Here is a 20,856-nt window from a genome sequence, read left to right as displayed (position 1 = left end):
AATAATATTAAAAAGTTATCTATATATGTATATAATATCATCTAGTAGCGTTGTCAAGGGTAGAGTGGCTGAAAGGGCTATAGTTTTCCCTATAAGCTAATTATTAATATTAAGAGTATATAAATTTAGCGATAGTAAAAGTATGTGATAAGCCAAACAAAAACTTTAGCACCCCCCTCCAAGCAAAAATCGTAGCTACATCACTGTCATTTAATGTTAAAATTAAATCTAGCTTAAGTCAATTGAGTTGAAATTTATTTAAGTCTATTTTACGAAAAAATAGAAAATAGGTAAAAAATCATACAACGTTTTTTCGTATAAAATCTGATAATCATTTACGAAGTATAAAAATATTTCTACTACTATATTATAATAATATGTATTAATTAAGAAAATAGTTATAGTAATCAAAAACAATAATGCAGTAAAAAGAGAAGAGGCAATTATTTTTTGCTATAAAACTAGCTCTGACCAAACATTTGAATACATTGTAAATAACAATGCTGCTACTATAAGCAAACATTGTACTAAGTTACAAAATGGTAATTACAACCAAAAAATGGTCCATAGCAATAAATTACGTCCATTACTTCTGCTGTTATAATAGCGTTATTATCATAAAGGTTCTGCTCGCTGCGATGTCACAGTGTTTGTCATATATAATACTTTGAAGATTTTTGTATGATTTCTTTACTTGTATTGTGATGTCCTTTATCATGATTTAACATAATATGTAATAATAATACATTGTTAATAATAAAGTATACTTATTCTATACTTAAGTTGGTATTATGATTTTATTTTCGAAAGACTCTTTATGGCTTCAATTAAGCTTCAATTATTATCTAACTACAATGAAGAGTAATGGCAGTTTTTTTAAAGACAAATTTTAAATGGTAGCTCCGTTTGATTTTTATTACATTAATAAACTCCTTTTGTAAAATTATTAACGTTATAATTTATAAACATTGTGAAAATCAATTTATAATTAAAATTAATGCTTAAAAATACCCATAGCAAAATAAAAGTCACAAATAAAAAAAAAAAATGTTTATTTATAAAGTAAATTTTTAGTCTGTACAATATTTCAAAATATATATTAAGATATTTCTTTTCATGAAAGCATATAAGACATGCATTATGCATTATGGCAATCATTAGTTTTTTGAAGTTAGACTCATCCCCGAATATATAATTTTGAATTAAAAGTGAGTTTTTAATATTTTTTCTTAAGGTACTAATGTACTCTACTTTTACTCATAATAAATGTAATTATATTATATATAATATTTGTATAGATTAAAGTAATTTTAATTAATTTTAAATTGTGTACTCGGGAATTCATATTTATAATAATGTTTTTTAATTAAGTATTTCTTATAAAAACTTAAATTCAACTTCAATAAGAAATACTTTTAGATTAAATTCGAGAACGATAAAATAAAATATTAATTAATTTTTATTTCAATTGGTATTTTTACTCGATTCCTTCTTTACCTAAATATTCAAATAATTAACTTTATTAAAAGTTTTTGGCTAATTCTCGCGAATGTTTGTTCGACTGTAAATAAGTATTTATACATGTATTGAAAAAGTTATGAGTCATTAGTTTATTAAATAAATCATACATATTTTGAAAAGGCGCTTAGTGCAACGTCTAAGCAGGAAGTTTTATCGTTTACCTTTTACAAATAAGTCGGGTTCCATTTATAGTTTAATGAATTATCCTAATAAAATTGATGGTGTATTATTCACCTCAGCCATGTGAAAGTATTGGGAAATGCAGTACAAAGTACAGGTACGGAATAGTGAAACTGCAAATGAGCGATGCGTAGTGGGAGTTTTAGTTTTACCCTTAAACTCTTAAGGCATTACACTGTATTGGAAGTTGAAATTCCGTATTGACTCGGCGGACTCGTGTGTTTTATGGCCGTTGTCGAGACGAAGCGAGCGCAGTTACCGCACAAGATATTGAAATAAAATTTGGTCGGTGCCAAAAGTTTACCGACCAATTTATACACTTGAATGTAAATCACCGACGTTGCACAAAAGGTCAAGTTTCGCCGAAAACAGCAGCGGCTGGCTAATTGTGGTATTTAATAATTTAATAATAACGGGAGTGTGTACTGCTCCTCGTTGGATGTTGTTGTTATTATAAAATAAATACGCGCACGTTGATGTTAAACAATGACCCAAGTTAACGACGATTTCAAACTGTTACATACAATGTCTCCAAAAACAATAGCCAAAAACAATAGTTACACTTGAGATACGCTGCGTCCGCAGACAAGTTTCATACACAATTTTAAGAGATTTCCTAAACAACGAAGGAGTGTGGACGGCACTTACAAGGAAATATTATTGAGCAATAAACGTTTAGTATGTCACTCTTCTAATGAAACCACCACTACTGCCATTGTAAAAATAATTTAATTGTTGAATTATTAATAAAATTTAATTAATAATTTCTAATTATACAATTAAAGAAAAATGTCTAGTGTTTTCTAACCAATCAGGATATTCTTTAGATCTCATCTCATCGTTTCGCTTAAGCAGTTCTAAATAACTTCTAGGGCGTGTAACGAAAGGCTATTTGTTTTCCTCTTGAACGGGTTTCACAGTCAAATGAAGCTATCAAACCATTATTAAATTGCATACTGCTTGAAAGAGATATAGTCAATATTTTGGAATTGACGTGCATAGTATTAACAATGTATATTGTGGTGTTTAATAGCAATATTAATTATTGACAAAAAAAAATTAAAAACTTTACTCGAGCACCTTTTCAGAAAAATAATAATTTATAAAAAATGTACAAAACTGTTTTTAATTAAATACATTTTTTTCCCAATATTATAAATGCTTAAAAAATTTTAATTATTACTTAGTTACATTGAAAACCAACTAATGCAGACCCTAAAAAAATCTCGCTACTCATTTGTATAGTAGTCGCGTTAACTGTCTTAGTAATAAAGGCACGTACAATGGAATTTATGATTAATAATTAAAATCGGTTGCTCATAAAGCATTAGTCGCTTTGGTACACATTTTGCAGTGATCACAAATTGCATATAAATTAATTGAATCATTTAAACCAGTAAATCGTCAGAATAATTTACCTTATTCTCACAAACAAATAAAAGTTTGGACTGCATGGAAATGATGCCTTTTGGCTTAAAACTTTTATTTTACATTGATTTAAAGTTTTTAATTTCTTATAAATTTTTTCTAAAAAATCAAGTTTAGACTATTATAATTATTATTTAGATTAGAAACATCTATTTTATTCATTATTTTGTCATTAAATATCTATAAAAACTATACAAATTGTGTTAAACTATAATAATGATTTTTGGGGGGGGGGGAACAATATTAAATTTCTATCATATGATAGCTTACTTTATGAAATAACGTTATAACTGTAGTACTAAAAAAATAAGGTTACATGGCGTTTAAATCATGCAATATTAACATAAATCAGTCAAATAAAAACATTTATCTAATATATTATTTTATTAAAAATCTACAGCAATAAAGTAAATTTTACTCAAACAAAAATGTTTGTATTCAAATGAATGTATTAAACACTATTTGTGTTTTTAAATCAAAGTGTTATAAAAAAATTATTAGGATATTTTAACTAGATATTCGATTTATATGGAAATTAAGTTATCAGACTCTAAAAACTTATATTAAAACTCGCCAATCAGATTTCAATACTTGATCTCTTTATTAAAAAAAATATTAATAGTTGTATATTATTTATGTGATATTGATGAAAAAAATCTTTATATCCAATAGTGACTAATGGTTGTTACTAACTATCAAGTCATTAATAATTGATTATATAATGAGTTTATTGATTAAGTAATCGGTTTAAAGTACATTTTAAGTATAAAAAAATGTAATTTGTTTTAGGCCGTTCTTAATACTTTATAATTACACTTTAGTCGGTCATATTTTTAAAAGAATTTTTCGTAGAGAATAATTACATATATATGTTTTTTTTTTTTCTATCAATATTGATCTTTCTTTTTTTTCTTACAGAAAGTTCTATTGACTCGCCTTCCCAAAGTGGTAATCTTAACTACTGGGAGCAACCATACTCACAGCCCTACTTCGACAATGGCACCAACCGTGACGTGACTGCGACCGTAGGACAAACGACGTACTTACATTGCAAAGTGCGAAATCTTGGCGACCGATCAGTAAGTTTAGCCTATAGAAATTTAACAGAGTACAGAATCGGGACTTGAGAGAAAAGGTCAGTGTTATATATGTGTGTGAGTGTAATAGCAAGTCTAATATACTGAATGTATTTGAGTTCATGTAATGTATCGTAACTGAAACGATATCCCAACAAGTTAAGTCGACGAACTTTGTCCGCGTCTGACCGACGCAAATTGATTGGAACAGTAACAGTTACCAAAACTGTTGAAAGGAACCAACGCACATTTCCATTAAACGCATTGGCCGCTACTGAAAGGCCCAAGAAATAATAACATTGGCTTTTGAGTTTTATGATATTTTTTTGTCTTAATAAAGTGCGTTTTCCTTTCTATTTGGCAACCACGAAAATCCAATGAAAACAAAAACGGCTATTATCGTGAAAAACAGGTCATATCATTATGAAAGCACTTGTTTCCAACCATCATTATCACAGTCATTGTAAGCTTAACGTACCATTTATAGCAAATAATGCCGCCGACTTGTTAATACTATCTTGAGTTATTTTCACTAATAATCTACATTACAAAACAAAAACTCGTATAAACAACAGGAGTATAAACGACGGCTTAAACACTTGTAGTAATAATTTTTCTTTCTCTTTCTGTGGAATGGTTCAATATTGCAGGAGATAAATAATAAATAGCTAATGTATGTATACGTTTTATAATACACTGAATCCAATAATATTTCTATAATGATCAACTCTAGGTTTAACGTCAATTTATTCGTATTCGATTACACCACAGTTTCACTGAAATACATAAACCTATTTTTTGAAAATATAACTTAGCAAAAATATAAATCCCAGGATCAAAGTTTTATTTAAAGATAAATCCACGAAAACAAATTAACTATAGTTGAAATATATTTTATAGTTTATTTACGAGAAAAATTCCATATGACACCAAATTTTTCTAGACTTTCTTTTGTTCTAAAAAGTTTTCAACAAAAATTACACATATTTTCGTAACTGTGTTTTTTCAAATAAGAAGCTTACAATAACTGTACAAAAATAGTTATAATCTCACGAACAAACATTAATCGGTTTTATTGTTATTGTATTGTCAAAGGATACGCAAAAAGTATTAACGTTTATTATTTTTAAATAAATAAGCTTCTATGGAGATATGTGCATAGAGTATCATGTTGTATAATAAATGTTGGTGTAAGCAAATAAATGAAGATTGACAAAATATCTTGTTTTTGGATGTATTAAGCCTCCTTCAAAATTGAAAACTATAAAGCTTAAATAATAATCTATTGTTTCACACGTCCTTTTATCATACCAAACTCTATGCCTACTTTACATTATGCACTAAGTTTAATACGATTGTTTTAATGGGTAACCATGTTTCAACAATATTGACGCCGGATTAATTTTCATGTAAATAAATGGACATCATGATTAGTATAGAAAATATGCATTAAAAATTAGTTCCACGTAAGGGATTTCACTTGTTATTTTAAAAATTGTCTATGAAAAGTTGATGAGAATCTCAAAATTACCAAAGATACGTGTACGAAGAGAAAAAAGTATGAGTGAAAACAATTAAGTGAGATTTTTTAAAAAATTATAAAATAAAATAATGTGACAATCGACTAGATGATAACATCGCTTAGAGATAAGGTCACTAGAGGTATATAAGAGTGTTTTTTTTTTTGGTCGGGGTATCAGTATGATGTGTTTATTGTTGATTGTGGTAAAATTGTTGCCAAAATATGTTTCCGCGATTTTTTTTTTTTTAGTAATTTATGTATCATTTCAATTAAATATTTTTTAGTTTTAATTTAATATTTTAAATATATTTTTAATTTTAAAGAGATTAAATTTCTTTATTTGATTAGGTTAAAAATAGATTCCATTAAAATGAAATAAAATCAGTACTTGTATAAAACTACGAAGAATCATTCTTCAATGTTAGTTATATACTTATATACATTTTTCCATTATGTTAAGTGAATTTAACATTTTTGTTTTATTAAACTGTTTTTTTGAGTAAAACTACAACTTAAATTACATATTTCTATAATTAACACTTACGGATAACTGAAATTGAGTAATTTTAAATGACCAAAAACAATCGAGTTTAGATATTTGCGAACAATAATATTGTATCGATGTAAAACTAACTTTTAATAACTCGGTTTTAGAGGTACTTTGAAGAAATGAATTTAATTCAATTTTCTGCTGATTTCATTTCAATACTTCAATTAGAAAATACAAATATTGGTAATTTTCATTAACTTTTTCTTTTCTGGAGAACAAAGAGAACACCAAAAAAAAAAAGTTAAAACGCCGTTTAGTTTTTTCGCTAGTTTTATTTTTTTCAGTTACACGTAGAGAAAATTAATTCGATTAATAATATTGTAACTCGTGTTGAATCCCTAAACGGATTTTCAAAGGTTTCCCGTGAAGTACACACGTACCGAATAAATGCGTTTTTTCCTTGTTTGCTTTCCAAGTGAACATTTGCTATTCCATCAGAGTGTTGGTCCGTGTAATCTTTTAACTGCATCGACAGAGACGCTTTCGAATTGCCCTGTGATTTCGTTGGAGTTCTTATATTGCTGTCGCACCTCATGATGACTCTACATTACAAAAAGTGCGTCGTCTTTTATTTTCGTATTATTTTCCCTGCAGGTGTCTTGGATCAGAAAACGTGACCTGCACATATTGACGGTCGGCATCTTAACATATACCAACGACCAACGTTTCCAATCGCTACATTCTGATGGGTCAGACGAATGGTCTTTAAGGATCACGTCACCGCAAATCAAAGACTCGGGAACTTACGAGTGTCAAGTGAGCACCGAGCCGAAAATCAGCCAGTCGTTTCGTCTAAACGTGGTCGGTAAGTACACACTTGCCGTTAGACACATTTTTACTACATAAGCAAAACTGATCTAGTACGTGAGCAAACAATAAACATAAGCATTTTAGCTAAGCACATATGAAAAACAATCTATTCTATATTAAAAAAGAATCCCTCTATTTCCCCGTGTTTTTCTTAAATATAGAGACACTTCAAACGTCATCACAAAATTGAAATGTTTTCAATTATACTATTTTTTTATGTAGTGTACTAAGAGTCGACTAAATTTTGCGGAATGTGTATATTTTTTTGTATATTAAAATCAAATTTTGATATTTTTTTACGTGTCAGCTATCACTGACAAAGCTTATAACTTTTGATCCAATAATAATTCTGTTTAAAAAACAATTCTTCAGAGACTGTATTCAAAGCATATTTTTATTATTTATAAATGGTAAGAAAAGAGTTGTACTTTTTATTTCTTTTCCGAAATTTTATAATAGCTATTTTTTAGCACTTTTCTTATAAATTTCTCCGAATTTCTCAATCATTAATTTTTTTTTATGTTTACCCTTATATCTCATAAAGGCGTCAACTTAAATTTTTCAAATGACAACACCCCTAATTAACTAGCTTATTTAATAAATAGTCTAATTAAGAAAATTACTGATGGTAAAGAGTGGGTGCTTACTCTTCCTCTCGCCTAATTATAAATATGTCAATAGTTATGGTTCATAATAAGTTAATCGCCTTGTATATTACATACTATTATCCCTGATACTTTTAAATGGCTTAGCATATTAATTGAATATATTTAATTTTTTCTAGGTCAAACTCTAAAACTTGTAACTTTTCAGGTTATGAAATAATTTTATCTAAATATAAAATAATAAAAAACTTTTAACGAAAACATTTTTTTTTTTTAATTTTACCAGGAAAAACTAAAATAATTCCGTAGAAACGTATACAATTTTATTATCAGTTTCATATCGAATACAAGTCTCTAAAAAATAATTTTTAAATAATTCATATAACAGCGTATATTATATGCATCATGTTTTTATTATTCTAAAGAAAAGTTTATAGTACACATGTAAATAAATTTCTGTAAACTTTTACGTTTATGGATTTTTAAAATTAATAAGAAAACTATTTTTAAAAAATATTTGGGCCAACTCAGAGTTGGATTAAATAAAAGTTGTCAAAAGATTCTTAGGTAAATTTTTTCTACGTCGTTTTTTATATAACCATTTAATGAAATATGTTTGCAATTTCAAAATGTATAAAGTTCATACATTATATTGTTTATATCATATTTTTAATAAAAGTTAACCAACTATTAATTGCGTATTAAATGTTTATTTTTCAGTATCTAAAGCCAAAATCATTGGCAATACAGAAATGCATATTCGAAGTGGTAGTGATATTAATCTAACTTGTGTGGTGTTGGAAACACCAGACCCTCCTAGTTTTATCTATTGGTACCGTGGCAAAGACGTGATCAATTATTCAGGTCGCGGAGGTATCAGTGTGGTGACGGAGAAACAAACTCGAACTAGTCGATTACTCATATCAAAGGCCCAGCCACCTGACTCTGGAAACTACACGTGTGCCCCGTCAGCGTCTGATTCAGCAAGCGTTACCGTACACGTTCTTAATGGTAAACTCCACTTAAAAAATTAGCCTAGACCAAAATTAGCGTTAAGAATTTATTGATTTAACCATTCTAAAAAACACTACCTCATTCCGAACAGCAAAATATTATAAAAAAATATTTAAAACGCAAAACGTTAAGTCTTTCTACCCTTGGCATTTCCATCCCATTCTACCAGTAACATAGTTATTTCGATATAAAATAAAACTTATTTTTTTAGAACAAATAATTATATTTTTAACATAAATGCACGAAAAATGAAGAATCAAATTCTTATAAATTTAATCACATAAAACTTAATACAATCCGTGATTTTTCCAACTATTTAACTTGTTACACAGATTTTATAATATCTGTTAAACTCAAGTTATTACACAACCCACCCTTTGTAGCATGAAAAGTCCGGAAAACAGAAGGATGTAAAACTAATCATTATTATTAATAATGAGGAATCAACATTATAGTAATCGAAATCTATCAAAAAACTATACTAATCTAGAGATTTTATTAAAAATAAATGTATACATAAATAATGTATCCGACTTTGTTATTATTATTTTGTAAAATTTATTGAGTGCACAATAATTACTTTTAAACAATTTTTCATTGAATAAATTATTTAAACATGAAATGTACTCAATTCAGGTGAACATCCAGCCGCTATGCAACACGGGAATAGCAGCAACAGTGCGGTGACTCGACTACTCCCCATATTTTTATTGTTTGTGTGTCATTCTATTCAAGTTTTATTAGTTACTGATGTATACGTACCGACAAGTGCAGCGAAGCCGTCTAGATGAACGGCATTTCAATCAAAGATTTAAAAGATCTGACAAAGATGAAACTTCATTTTCTGGGTTACGTTAAAGAACTGAGTGGAGCGGAAGGTTAGATTAGTTCAAAATTGTATACATCTAAAATTAAAATAAGCATTAATACAAAAGAAACTCATTTTTTAAATCAATTGTTTATTTATTTTTTAATTACAAGTTGTATGTAAATATCAGCAAATATTTGTGTAAACTTATAATGTAAATAATAAATATTAATAATAATAATAAATGAATATAATACATCTTGAAATTCCTACTCGCTGCTTAAGTTTCACGAATGAAACAATATTTAATACCAATCAATATGAATTGTAAAATATTACATGTAGCCATGATTTTTCAAAATGTTATAATTTCATGTATATAAGGATACAAAAACTTCAAGTATTATGATTGTTGTTATGTTTTTGAACCAATCGTTTATGTTTTATTATTTTATAGTGTAATAGTTATATAAATAAATTATCATTTTTACTGTACATCGCTTCCAACCGTTATGTTGGTAAATGTAATAACAGTGTTTTGTATATAAAATAAATTCTAATAGTAATCGTTTCACGGTACTGTTTAAGTTTTTAACGCATATGTTGCAACCCCAATTATACATGGCATTGATACCTCCCTTGGACATATCTTTGTTTCTATTTTTATCATACTGTGCATGTATATATAAATATATTATAATAATGGAACACGATATAAAGTCTCTAAATCAATTGTAACATCTCTAATTGTTCATTTTAACTATTACTTTCGACTTGGTTATCGATCGACCATAAATAATTGTTATATGTAGTAGAAATTAACAACTATGATCATTTACATAATATTATAGATAGTTTGATATATTAAAGTTATGCGCTTTGTTCTAATTAAATATACTCAATAAATATAAAATAAATAAAAAAACATTTTAATTTAGGTGAAAAATTAATAATAATAACAACAAAATTCCATAAAAAATAATAAACCAGTTGAATTCTTTAAATTCAATTATTGCTCTTTGGAAAGAAAATAGAGTTTCTCTGAGAAAAAAGTTTCACGCCAATCGTGTAATGATTTTATTATACAATTTTTGTTCAAAGAAACCACTACTAATATAAAAAAATATATTTCTTTTTCTATTAATAGTGGCCTTTTTTACGATATGCCATTCGCAATTCTTGCATATTATCGCAAGTAAAATTGTAGTAATACATTTTACATCAACTTTCATAACAACTATTCTCCGTCAAAAGCCTCTTCGCAAATAATAACTAATGGTACTATAAAACAAATGTAAGATTCAATTTAAAAATAATTATTGCGTTCACAAAATTATTAAAAATTTTCAATAATATTTTAAAGAAATAGGTTTTCTGGTTTTAACTTGAAATTTATAAGCTGCGATTTTTGAAAGTATTAATAAAATATTATGATATAATAGCAAATATTATACAATCGAAGATTTGTCATCATTATTTCTTTGACCAAGAAAAAAAAACATAAATATTACATTGACTCAATTAATTTCAAAATTATAATTTTTAAATGTTTGTAGTTTACAGAACCAGAATTAATATTTGGAGGACAGTAAGGAAATAATTCAAATAAATCTAATTAACTAATGTGTTGTCATAGTCGAGTATGCTAGTTGAAGGAGAGAGGTTAGAAATTGAAACATATAAAAATAATCACCTATTTATAATATAATTTAGAGAAGGACCTAAACATTTTTTTGTGCAACTCTCCTGCACACCGTCAATGAAGATTACCCTAAACCAGTTTAGTATTGAATTAATTTTAACGTATAATTTAAAAAGTTGTTCCGACAAGCATGACCAATAAAATAATTGTGTAACGCAAGTTGTCCAAATATTTGGCTGTACAGAGATTAAAATTAAATTTTAAATTTTAGTACCAGCAACTCATGAGAACAATCGATAGGTTAACATGTTATTAAATTATTGTGGCCACACAGACTATTGTAGAGTCTAGAATATAGACTATAATTTGAATTATGTATACTGTAGTCTGTTATGTGATTGGGCTAACGTCTCGAAGTGTAAATGGTTAAGAAATTAATTTATTGTCGCAATGGACGTGAATAAAAACGAAAAAATTTATCTATGATGAACATTTTAAAATGTGTCGCTAGCGAGACGTTGAGAACTTTCTCGAGATACCTGTAAATATTAATCGAGTACATTAGTCCTTATACATTCCTGGTACTATATGTTGATACTGGTCACAAAATAGCAGTACCGGACTCAAATATTAGTTATGCAAACTCTTATGTATCTTATGAACCCCTGTTAGAAAATTATAATTCTACAAATTTTTAATAAAATGGAACGGAACGTAATTTGAAATTAATACTTTCCAGAAATTCACTTTTTTTTATCTATCAAGTTATCACCTTAGTTTTTCTCTTACACTCTTTATCAGTGTATTCTTCGTATGTTTTCTGGCTTTTAGCTTAACTTCTCTAACTTAGTCTAAAAATGTACATGTGTTAAGATTATCAACATTTTACTTAGAAATAAATACGCTTCTATTATTCAGATATAATTATCTTCTTATTAACACACTTCACCTAAACAAATGCTTCGAATAAATCACCAGGCGAGATTCTATCATCGCCATTCCAGTGAATGAATATCAGGTAAAAATAGTTATAACTCACTAGCTACACTAATGAGGAAATAACTAGAAATCAAAGAACTCGTATTTATTATGTCATTACGAATGATGCTATTATCATTCTTTACTGTTAATACCGCCCCGATAAACTTTATTTTTAGTTATTACACTACAACATTTGTTATTGCAGTGAATGAAATAAAAGAAATGTAATATTTTTTTTTATTTTAGTAACCACCAACTTAATATAATTACAATAGAAAGATTTTTTTTTTTACAAAATTTATTTATTTTAAAAAAAGTTATATAAATAATCATAATTTAAATTATAAAAAATAGAAAACATTATAATAATTAAATCTAATTATAATTATAAAAATAATAATATATTTTATAAAAGAAATTTTGATGTAAATTCATTAAAATGTAAACATCAAAAAGTTTTGTAAAAATATCATTATTAAAATTGCAAAACTAATTTTTGTTATTAATTTAATAATGTAAAAGTTATTAAGTTTAAACCTATATATTTTAAATTTGTGTAAACTAAAAAATTTTTTTACTCTAAATAACGAATTTTCTTTACATTAAAAAGAAATGAAACTTGATTTAATAACAATTATATATTAATAATCAATATATTAATAACAAAATTTTACTAAAAATCATCAAATGTCCAAGAAGAATCTAAATAACTGTAGAATAAATTATATTTGTATTTAATGAAATGAAAAAAATAATTCAATTTTAGTTAGATATCAGCTTGTTTATCTGAATGTGTCAATTATTTTAGTCAAATTTTTACAGTAAACAGTTTTTGCATAACCTAAAATATTCCCATATTTTTCTCAGATTATTTATACAGTTAACTACTTTTTGTCAAAAAATTTATAATATTTATTAATACCTGAATACTACGCTACTTATTACATAGTGAATCAAAGTATTCTTCCAGAAAATGGATATTGAGTAAAAATATTTATTGATTTTAGTCGAGGTGAGCATTTCTAAGAAGAATAAAATGGAAAGAAATGGCTTAAGAGTTAAGACTTCAAAAGTAATTTTAATCCAGAAAAGTTTTATTATTTTAACTAAAAAAATGGTTTTTCGAGAAATTAGTTATTAATTAAACAGAATATAATTGTTCATTTTATTTTGCCCTTTCTGAAAAATTTAAATATAATATTATCTCTGGAAATAATTTTAAAATCTTTTATACGCTTCTGCAAAACTATACAATCTATACAGGGTGATTTTTTTATCATAACCCACTCAATTACTTGCAGAATAATAATAATTTAAACATTTTTTTTTTTTATTATTTTTAGTTACACATTATTCTTGAATTTTTAACTATGTAATACTTTTTAAGTTCATCCCTTATGCCTTGGAGGGGGGTCAACTTTGTTTTTTTAAATGGTAACACATATTTTTAATTTAATAAAATGTTTGAGTTTTTAATTTAATAGTAAATGGCATTTGAATTTTTAATATAACTTTATTAGCTTATTAGATATAAACATTTAAAGTTTCAAAATTTTGAGTTAATATACATGTATAATACACATGGGATTGTAAATACAGGTAGCTAATTGGATTTTTATGACATTGCTGTCTCAGTCACGGATTGTTTATTATCAATTATGATTATCAATAGATATACTTTCTGTATTGTCAGTTAGTGTATTTATAAACTCATAACAATGTGCCTTACTACAATTGATAATAACAATGCTGTGTACCTGCTAATATCGATGTTATAAAAATCCAACTAACTACCTGTATTTACAATCCCATATGTATTATACATGTATATTAACTCAAAATTTTGAAACTTTAAATGTTTATATCTAATAAGCGAATAAAGTTATATTAAAAATTCAAATGCCATTTACTATTAAATTAAAAACTCAAACATTTTATTAAATTAAAAATATGTGTTACCATTTAAAAAAACAAAGTTGACCCCCCTCCAAGGCATAAGGGATGAACTTAAAAAGTATTACATAGTTAAAAATTCAAGAATAATGTGTAACTAAAAATAATAAAAAAAAAAAATGTTTAAATTATTATTATTCTGCAAGTAGTTGAGTGGGTAAAAAAATCACCCTGTATATTAAAATTGATATTGTAATCTGTAAATGACAGATATAACTGATGTAGACAAACTTCCACATATATATGTAATTCTGATGGTCATCATTGTAACCATTCTAACTCGAAAGATACGGACGTTAACCACCAAAACTTATCAGACGCAAAAAAATATTCAAATGGTCTTGGCCGCTGGTTCAAGTTCAAGCACTAATCATTATGTAGCACACCTATGTCGATATTAGACATCTATTTTCTTATTAATTCAAGTAAGACGAATGGAAATCTTAATGCTGCTACATAATATATGTATGAACGTCTACAAATTTCTGTTAACATATATCAGGAATAAGTTATTATGAAAACGAGTGATTCAGAAGTTAACCAGCAAATCGAACTGAATATAGATAATGAAAATCGTCCGGCGAAGCTTTCTATTTTTTTAAGAGACATGGCCCAATATTTCACTATGCTTATTCATAGTTTCAAAATTGAAATTGATATCGATATCCGATTATGTCCGAAAATATTTCTTCATTAATCCGAAATAAATGTATTAACTGTTAATGAAAAATAAACACTGTTCCATACCTCCCAAGAAACTCTAAAATAAAGTGTCTTTTTTTGTATTTATCATTTCAACAAAACAAACTTATTTCGAAATGATCATAGTTGAAACTATAAGACAACCAGTGTCAAGATCTATTTTTACTCGTTATGTATATAATACAAAAAGATCAAAAGTAATGCACTTGAGAAGCTTTAGATGACTTAGATCAAAGGAAATTCTAACATTATCCTTCCGAAGAACAATTGGGGGAGTCTAATTACCGATAGTAAAAATAAATTACTGTTATTACGTAACAGACAGATATACAAGTAGAAAGATATTGTTGTACTTTACAATATCTTTAGAAAGATATTGTAATACTTTGACTGTAATGATTGTGTGCCGCAAGCAAACTACCAACATCTTAAAAAATGTTCAAAGGTGTACAATAAAAAGAAATGAAATACAAAATTATATCATGCACACAGAAAACATTTCACAAATATTTTTATTTGAATTGTGTAACTGGTTTAATTATTAACCATTCAAAATCTGATCAGCACCAAATAAACACACGAAATTGTTTGATTATTGGAATAGCTTAAAATTAGTGTTAGTAATACTTCCTATACGTTTTTAAATTTAAAAATCTTTTCTTTTTTTGTTTGTGTTTTATTAAATCGCCTATAAAAAATATTTATTTTTTTTTTGTATAACAATGATGACTAGTAATTATGCAACTGTTGGTTTAATTTTCATTGTGATCGCGTGATTATGGCGTTTTTGTTCAGTGTGGCCAAACTGAATAATAACTTAATAAAAATTTGGTTAACGCTGATTGTAGCTGCACGTGAAAGCTAATCGGAAACATTAATCGGTGTATTTTTCTCGTAGGGAGGACCGAGGATCACGGAGGGGAAACCAGTACACCCATTCCAAGATAAGCGAAGTAAAAGATGTAGGGTTTGAGTAAAATTATAGGTGTAGACCACAAATGAGGGTGTTTCTAGGCGGCAAAAATAATCAGAGAAATAATTATTATTGTTGTTTTCTTGACCCAGGATCATTGAAACACGAAAATCTACTTAAAATAATAGTCCCGTTCTTTCATTTTATTAGGAAGGCGTTTAATTCTTCCGGTGTTCACAAAACGTTACTTCATAGAAATAGTCGAAAATAAAACTAATTTAGCATGAAATACGCTCATCAAATATACAATGTTATTTCATTTTAAATAACAAATATATGTAATTTATAAATATAATGTATGATAATGAGATTAATTAAGTGTTTGTATAAACGTGGCAACAAAAATATTTTATGCTGTTTAATAGTTCAGTAGTAAAAATTTGAATGTTAAAATAAAAAATTAACTATACTTAGTTCTTATAAAAACGATCAATATTTTTTTTTAGAATGAATAAAATTAAGACTTGTTTTTAATCGTTTAATATAATATTTAACAAAATAAATAGTTGAATTCATTTAGTTTAACTTCACGTTTTATAGTATTATTTCTATGGCTCTTTCACTTTTTGCCGTTTCAGTAAAACTTTGAGATAAACAAATTATAATTGTATCTTCCGGCCGTCTTAAAACTCTACTTAGTTTTATAAGATAACAAACCACTCTTAAAGATATATTGATCAAACAATGATTTTTATTTTAATGAACTAAGCTACTTAAAATTTAAGCGTTTTTATTTGCACGGCGCACTGTGTAGTCAAAATTAATACTTTAACGTGTATGAACTAAATTAAAGTATTGATGTTGTGATTTTTTTGTACACAACGCAATCATAATTTTTGTCGAGTGTTATATTGTAACATTTCCGTATTATACAAATTATTATATATATTAATATCAAAACTGTTTTGTGTAAAAATAATAGTAATGAAATTATTAATAGTGACAAAAGCGTTAACACAACGAAACGGTCCGTAAGATATGGAACAATTTGGTTGCATTTAAAAATAAATTTATGGGTTGTTACATAATAGTTTGTAAATGTTGATTCTGATGCAATGGTTTTAATTGATTCCATTATTAAAATATAGTTTAACTAAAGTAAATTTTAAAATATCTATCAGACATATCTATCGTATAAATAAGAAAATTGTTAAGCATTTCCATAAGGTGCAACACACCAAGAAGAATTTAAAAAACTCAGGGACATTAATAAAATAATCCATCTTTTTATGATCCTTCGTTGTGTGCAATGATCAAAAGGTTTAATAATTTAACTCCTAGATTCCTACTTTACCTTGGGGACCACTGAATAATGTAACTTCGTTTATATTTTTTTGTCAGCTTAAGTATTATTTATTGGTCTTATATAATAATATTACAGACTATACAAATAAAATGTAGAAAGGACGACAAATGGACAATGTGAGTATGGAATGAATGAATTTTTTTCATCACCCTAACCAAATAAAAATAAACTTGTGGCCGTCAAGGGAACTCGAGTAAATTAAGAATAATTCATCAAAAAATACGTTAAAAAACATATGGAGCATAAAATATGACTAAATAATAATATTTACAAATCTGTATTTTGTAAATGACCATTCTTTAAATAAACTACTTCCACTAAAATCACCACGCTGAAATGCTGTATAGTTATTTTTATTTAAAGATTTTTGTAAGGATCGCTTTAGAAAACTTAGGTTTTATACTTATAAATATTCCATTAAAGATAGGTGGCACAAAGAGCAGAGGTATATGCAGATTAACTGAAAAGAGGAACTGCTGTGAAAACTCTTTAACGGTTGTATGCAAAATTAAAATTCGTTAGACGTCGAAATGAGTAATTGAATTTTAACACCCACTGAGAGAGTTTACGCTAAATATTGAATATATATAATGAATAAAGGCGTACCAGTTAAAATAAAACAATATTTATTAAAGAACTAATATTTTCTCTTATACAGAGTGATTCTTTTAACTTTAATCGCGATTTCTCTTAAAAGAATAATTAAGATAAGACAATTACTTTTGGTATTTTTTAGTTTCATATATTTTATCAGTTATTAGCTACTTTTTAATTCATTCCTCATACATTACCAAGGTGTCAATTTTATTTGTTGAAATAATAACATACATATTTAACTAGCTTATAAAATAAAAAATTATTTAATTAAGAAAACAATGGGTTTATAACAACTTTTGGACTTTAGAAGTCATTAATAATATAAAATATAGTTTGAGGAGAGACAAAGTTATGATTATTTATATCATTAAACATTTTTTGACAGCACTTCTCCTCTAGCCCACGTATAAAAATGGTAATAAATTTGGAATACGGGTCCAAAAAGTGTTTTTGACCCTTTTTTTTTCTTAATTAGATAATTTTTTTTTATTTTAGAAGCTATTTAAATATGTATATTGCCATTAAAAAAAATTAAGTTGACATTCTTATAAGGTATAATGGATAAATTATAAAAGTAACTCATAACCGAAAAATCAATAAATATGTAAAACTAATAAATACTAAATATAATTTTCTTATCTTAATTATTATTTTAAAAGGAATCGTGTGACTAGCGTTAAAAGAATCACGTTGTACATCAAGGCATGCGCTATGATCAAATTAATAATTTGATGTTTATAATCCACTATATTTGATCTATTTAATATGGAAAATTAAACGACTAACTTAAGAGCATAAATATATCTAAGAATATCAGGTACAAAAGATAAGCAATGTTTGAACAAAATTTGATATGAATATGGATTACTAATTTAAAAAACAAATCCAGAAAATTGTGCATTTTATATATTTAGAATATAAACTTGAAATTATCTGTACTTAAAATTTAGTAATTAATTATACGCTTAAATGCCTACACTAAAGTGCAAAATTTAAATAGAAATAAAATTAAAAACTTCAATTTTTTATTACACGATTTAGTAGTGTGAAGTTTGAATAATCATTTATATTAAATATATTTATAACAAATGGTAAACTCTTCCAAGTGTCGGAAAAATATTGTATTTAGGGGTGAGTAAATCTGAACAAGTACGTAAATGATTACCCACTCGGACGAGTACAATAATTGGAGGGTCGGAAAATGGCTCATAGGCCGGATGTTTCTCTAATGCAGCTAATGGTTCTACCTCAGTATGGTGAGCATGTGATAGTAAAGTTCTGTAGACCAATTTAACCGACTATACTTCCATTAAAAACACAACGACCGCCCCGGGATTGTCGGTGGCAGAAGAAATACCTGTTTTTAAAAACCCGCATGTCTACTATAAGATTTAGAGCTTGGCCCTCATTTACACAGTGCTATAGTAGGGACGTTATGGGTTAGGTGTAGTTAAGGTCTGCACGTAGCAGTTGTGATTTAAATTGTCAAGCTAACTCGAATTTTTTAATTAAGTTTGCAAAAGAAATTTATTCAATCCTTTATCACATAAATAACAATAATTAGTAACTACTCATGTTACTATAATTTACACTGCCCGTATTTAAGAAGGAACATCATTCAGGTGTAAACGATCACTTAAAGCTTCCATGCGAAGCTTTTCATTTTACTATGAGTTTATTTATTATTTTTTGTATCAGTCATCACTTTTTTCACCTCTCACTAAACCAATTTTTCAAACGATACGTCAAAGATCACAAATCGTATCTGATTGAAGTTATTACCCTCAAAAATTAAAAAAATCTCTTACGTTTCCCGTAAATAGGAGAAATCCCCTCAAAAATTACGATTTTTGAAATCGACATATTTTGACATTTTTTAAACCTTTTTTTTTAATTATTGTTACGTCAAAGTTTGAAAAATTATGAGCAAAAATTCAATTAAACTGTAAACAGTTGACTGAAAATATCAAATGTTCAGGGGCACTAGATATTTCAATACGTCCTTGCTTACTTACAGTAAATTTTAATTAAGGATGAGCCAGTTGAAGCAGGCTCTAAGGTTCTATAGTTATAAAAAGTATTTTATGAGTTAGAAAGAAAGACTTATAAAAGAATAATAAAGGTTAGTGTTAAACACGAATCTTACTCAAATTGCACGTTGCATCATTGTAAGCCGTTATAACTTTTCTACAAATCAATATATTTATAACTGACCAAATTAATTTTTAGCATTTCTATGACAAATTAAAGTGATGGATTAAACCTTAAACAAAAATAGTTGTCAACTACAATGCAATTGCCAAATATCCAAGTAGGTCACACCGTCACTATGAATAAATACGCCAAACAAATATTCCTTCTATTAACTCGATGTAAAATTATGACAAAACCATATAACTCAATTTTTATACATAGTTTAGGGGGAAGAAAACACCTATTTAATGTAGTTAGCTATCGAAATAGATTCTTTTATACTCAATTATCCCAAAAAATAACTGAGATATTTTATTTCGAAAACATTTAAAATATGTGTTAACATTTTAAATATGTAATTCTCAAAATATCGAGTAAGGCGGTTTTACATTGGAGACTACGATATATAACATAAATGATCAACAAAATAATTCAGCTGATTAAAGGAGTTTTAATTAATTAAATATATAGTTAATAACGAAAACATAATATCTGAGTAATTTGCCAATATATAATATAAATGATTATATTTACATATCACATTAACTTTGAGTTCAACACTAAACTCCCATAAAATTTCAAACTGCTTAATAAACAAATATTTTAAAATTAACTTATTACATTCTATTGTGCTAAAATAGAAAAATATAGAATTCTAGGCAAAGTAATAATAATATAATGTTGTTGCTTTTCAGCAATAGTATAATAATATACCAGTTATATAATACATACAGTCTGTTTTATACAGCGTTTAACTGACTGATTTTAGATTTGTAATAAAAAACTATTACTATTATATTTAATCACCAAAACACCACTCAATTGGATCAACATTACGGTTTATTCATAAATTTTTTAATATTATTTGTTAATTTAATTATTGAAATAAAATATTATTTTAAATCTACTCGTTCTCTACGATTTTATTTTTTTATGTTATCGAACCATATTTGATAATTAAAAAAAAAACTAAGTTTTATAAAAAAAAATGTTTA

General features: G+C 26.6%; 1 protein-coding gene across 2 annotated transcripts in view; it reads left to right on the top strand.

Moving 5' to 3' along the window:
• LOC126895145 (protein amalgam-like) overlaps positions 1–10,257 on the top strand; it is a 181,079-nt gene extending 170,822 nt beyond the window's left edge. For both annotated transcript variants that reach the window (XM_050666675.1, XM_050666676.1), the window contains 4 exons: positions 4,048–4,208; positions 6,872–7,082; positions 8,413–8,703; positions 9,343–10,257. In XM_050666675.1, coding sequence (XP_050522632.1) covers positions 4,048–4,208; positions 6,872–7,082; positions 8,413–8,703; positions 9,343–9,497 — 818 coding nt within the window. In that variant the 3' untranslated portion in view covers positions 9,498–10,257. The remainder of the gene's footprint in view (positions 1–4,047; positions 4,209–6,871; positions 7,083–8,412; positions 8,704–9,342) is intronic.
• The last annotated feature ends 10,599 nt before the right edge of the window (positions 10,258–20,856 follow it).

This window comes from Daktulosphaira vitifoliae, unplaced genomic scaffold, assembly GCF_025091365.1.
Source record: "Daktulosphaira vitifoliae isolate Bord-2020 unplaced genomic scaffold, ASM2509136v1 Scaffold_1, whole genome shotgun sequence".
In the NCBI taxonomy this organism is placed as follows: domain Eukaryota; kingdom Metazoa; phylum Arthropoda; class Insecta; order Hemiptera; family Phylloxeridae; genus Daktulosphaira; species Daktulosphaira vitifoliae.
This window is presented reverse-complemented; position numbering and strand designations above follow the sequence as displayed.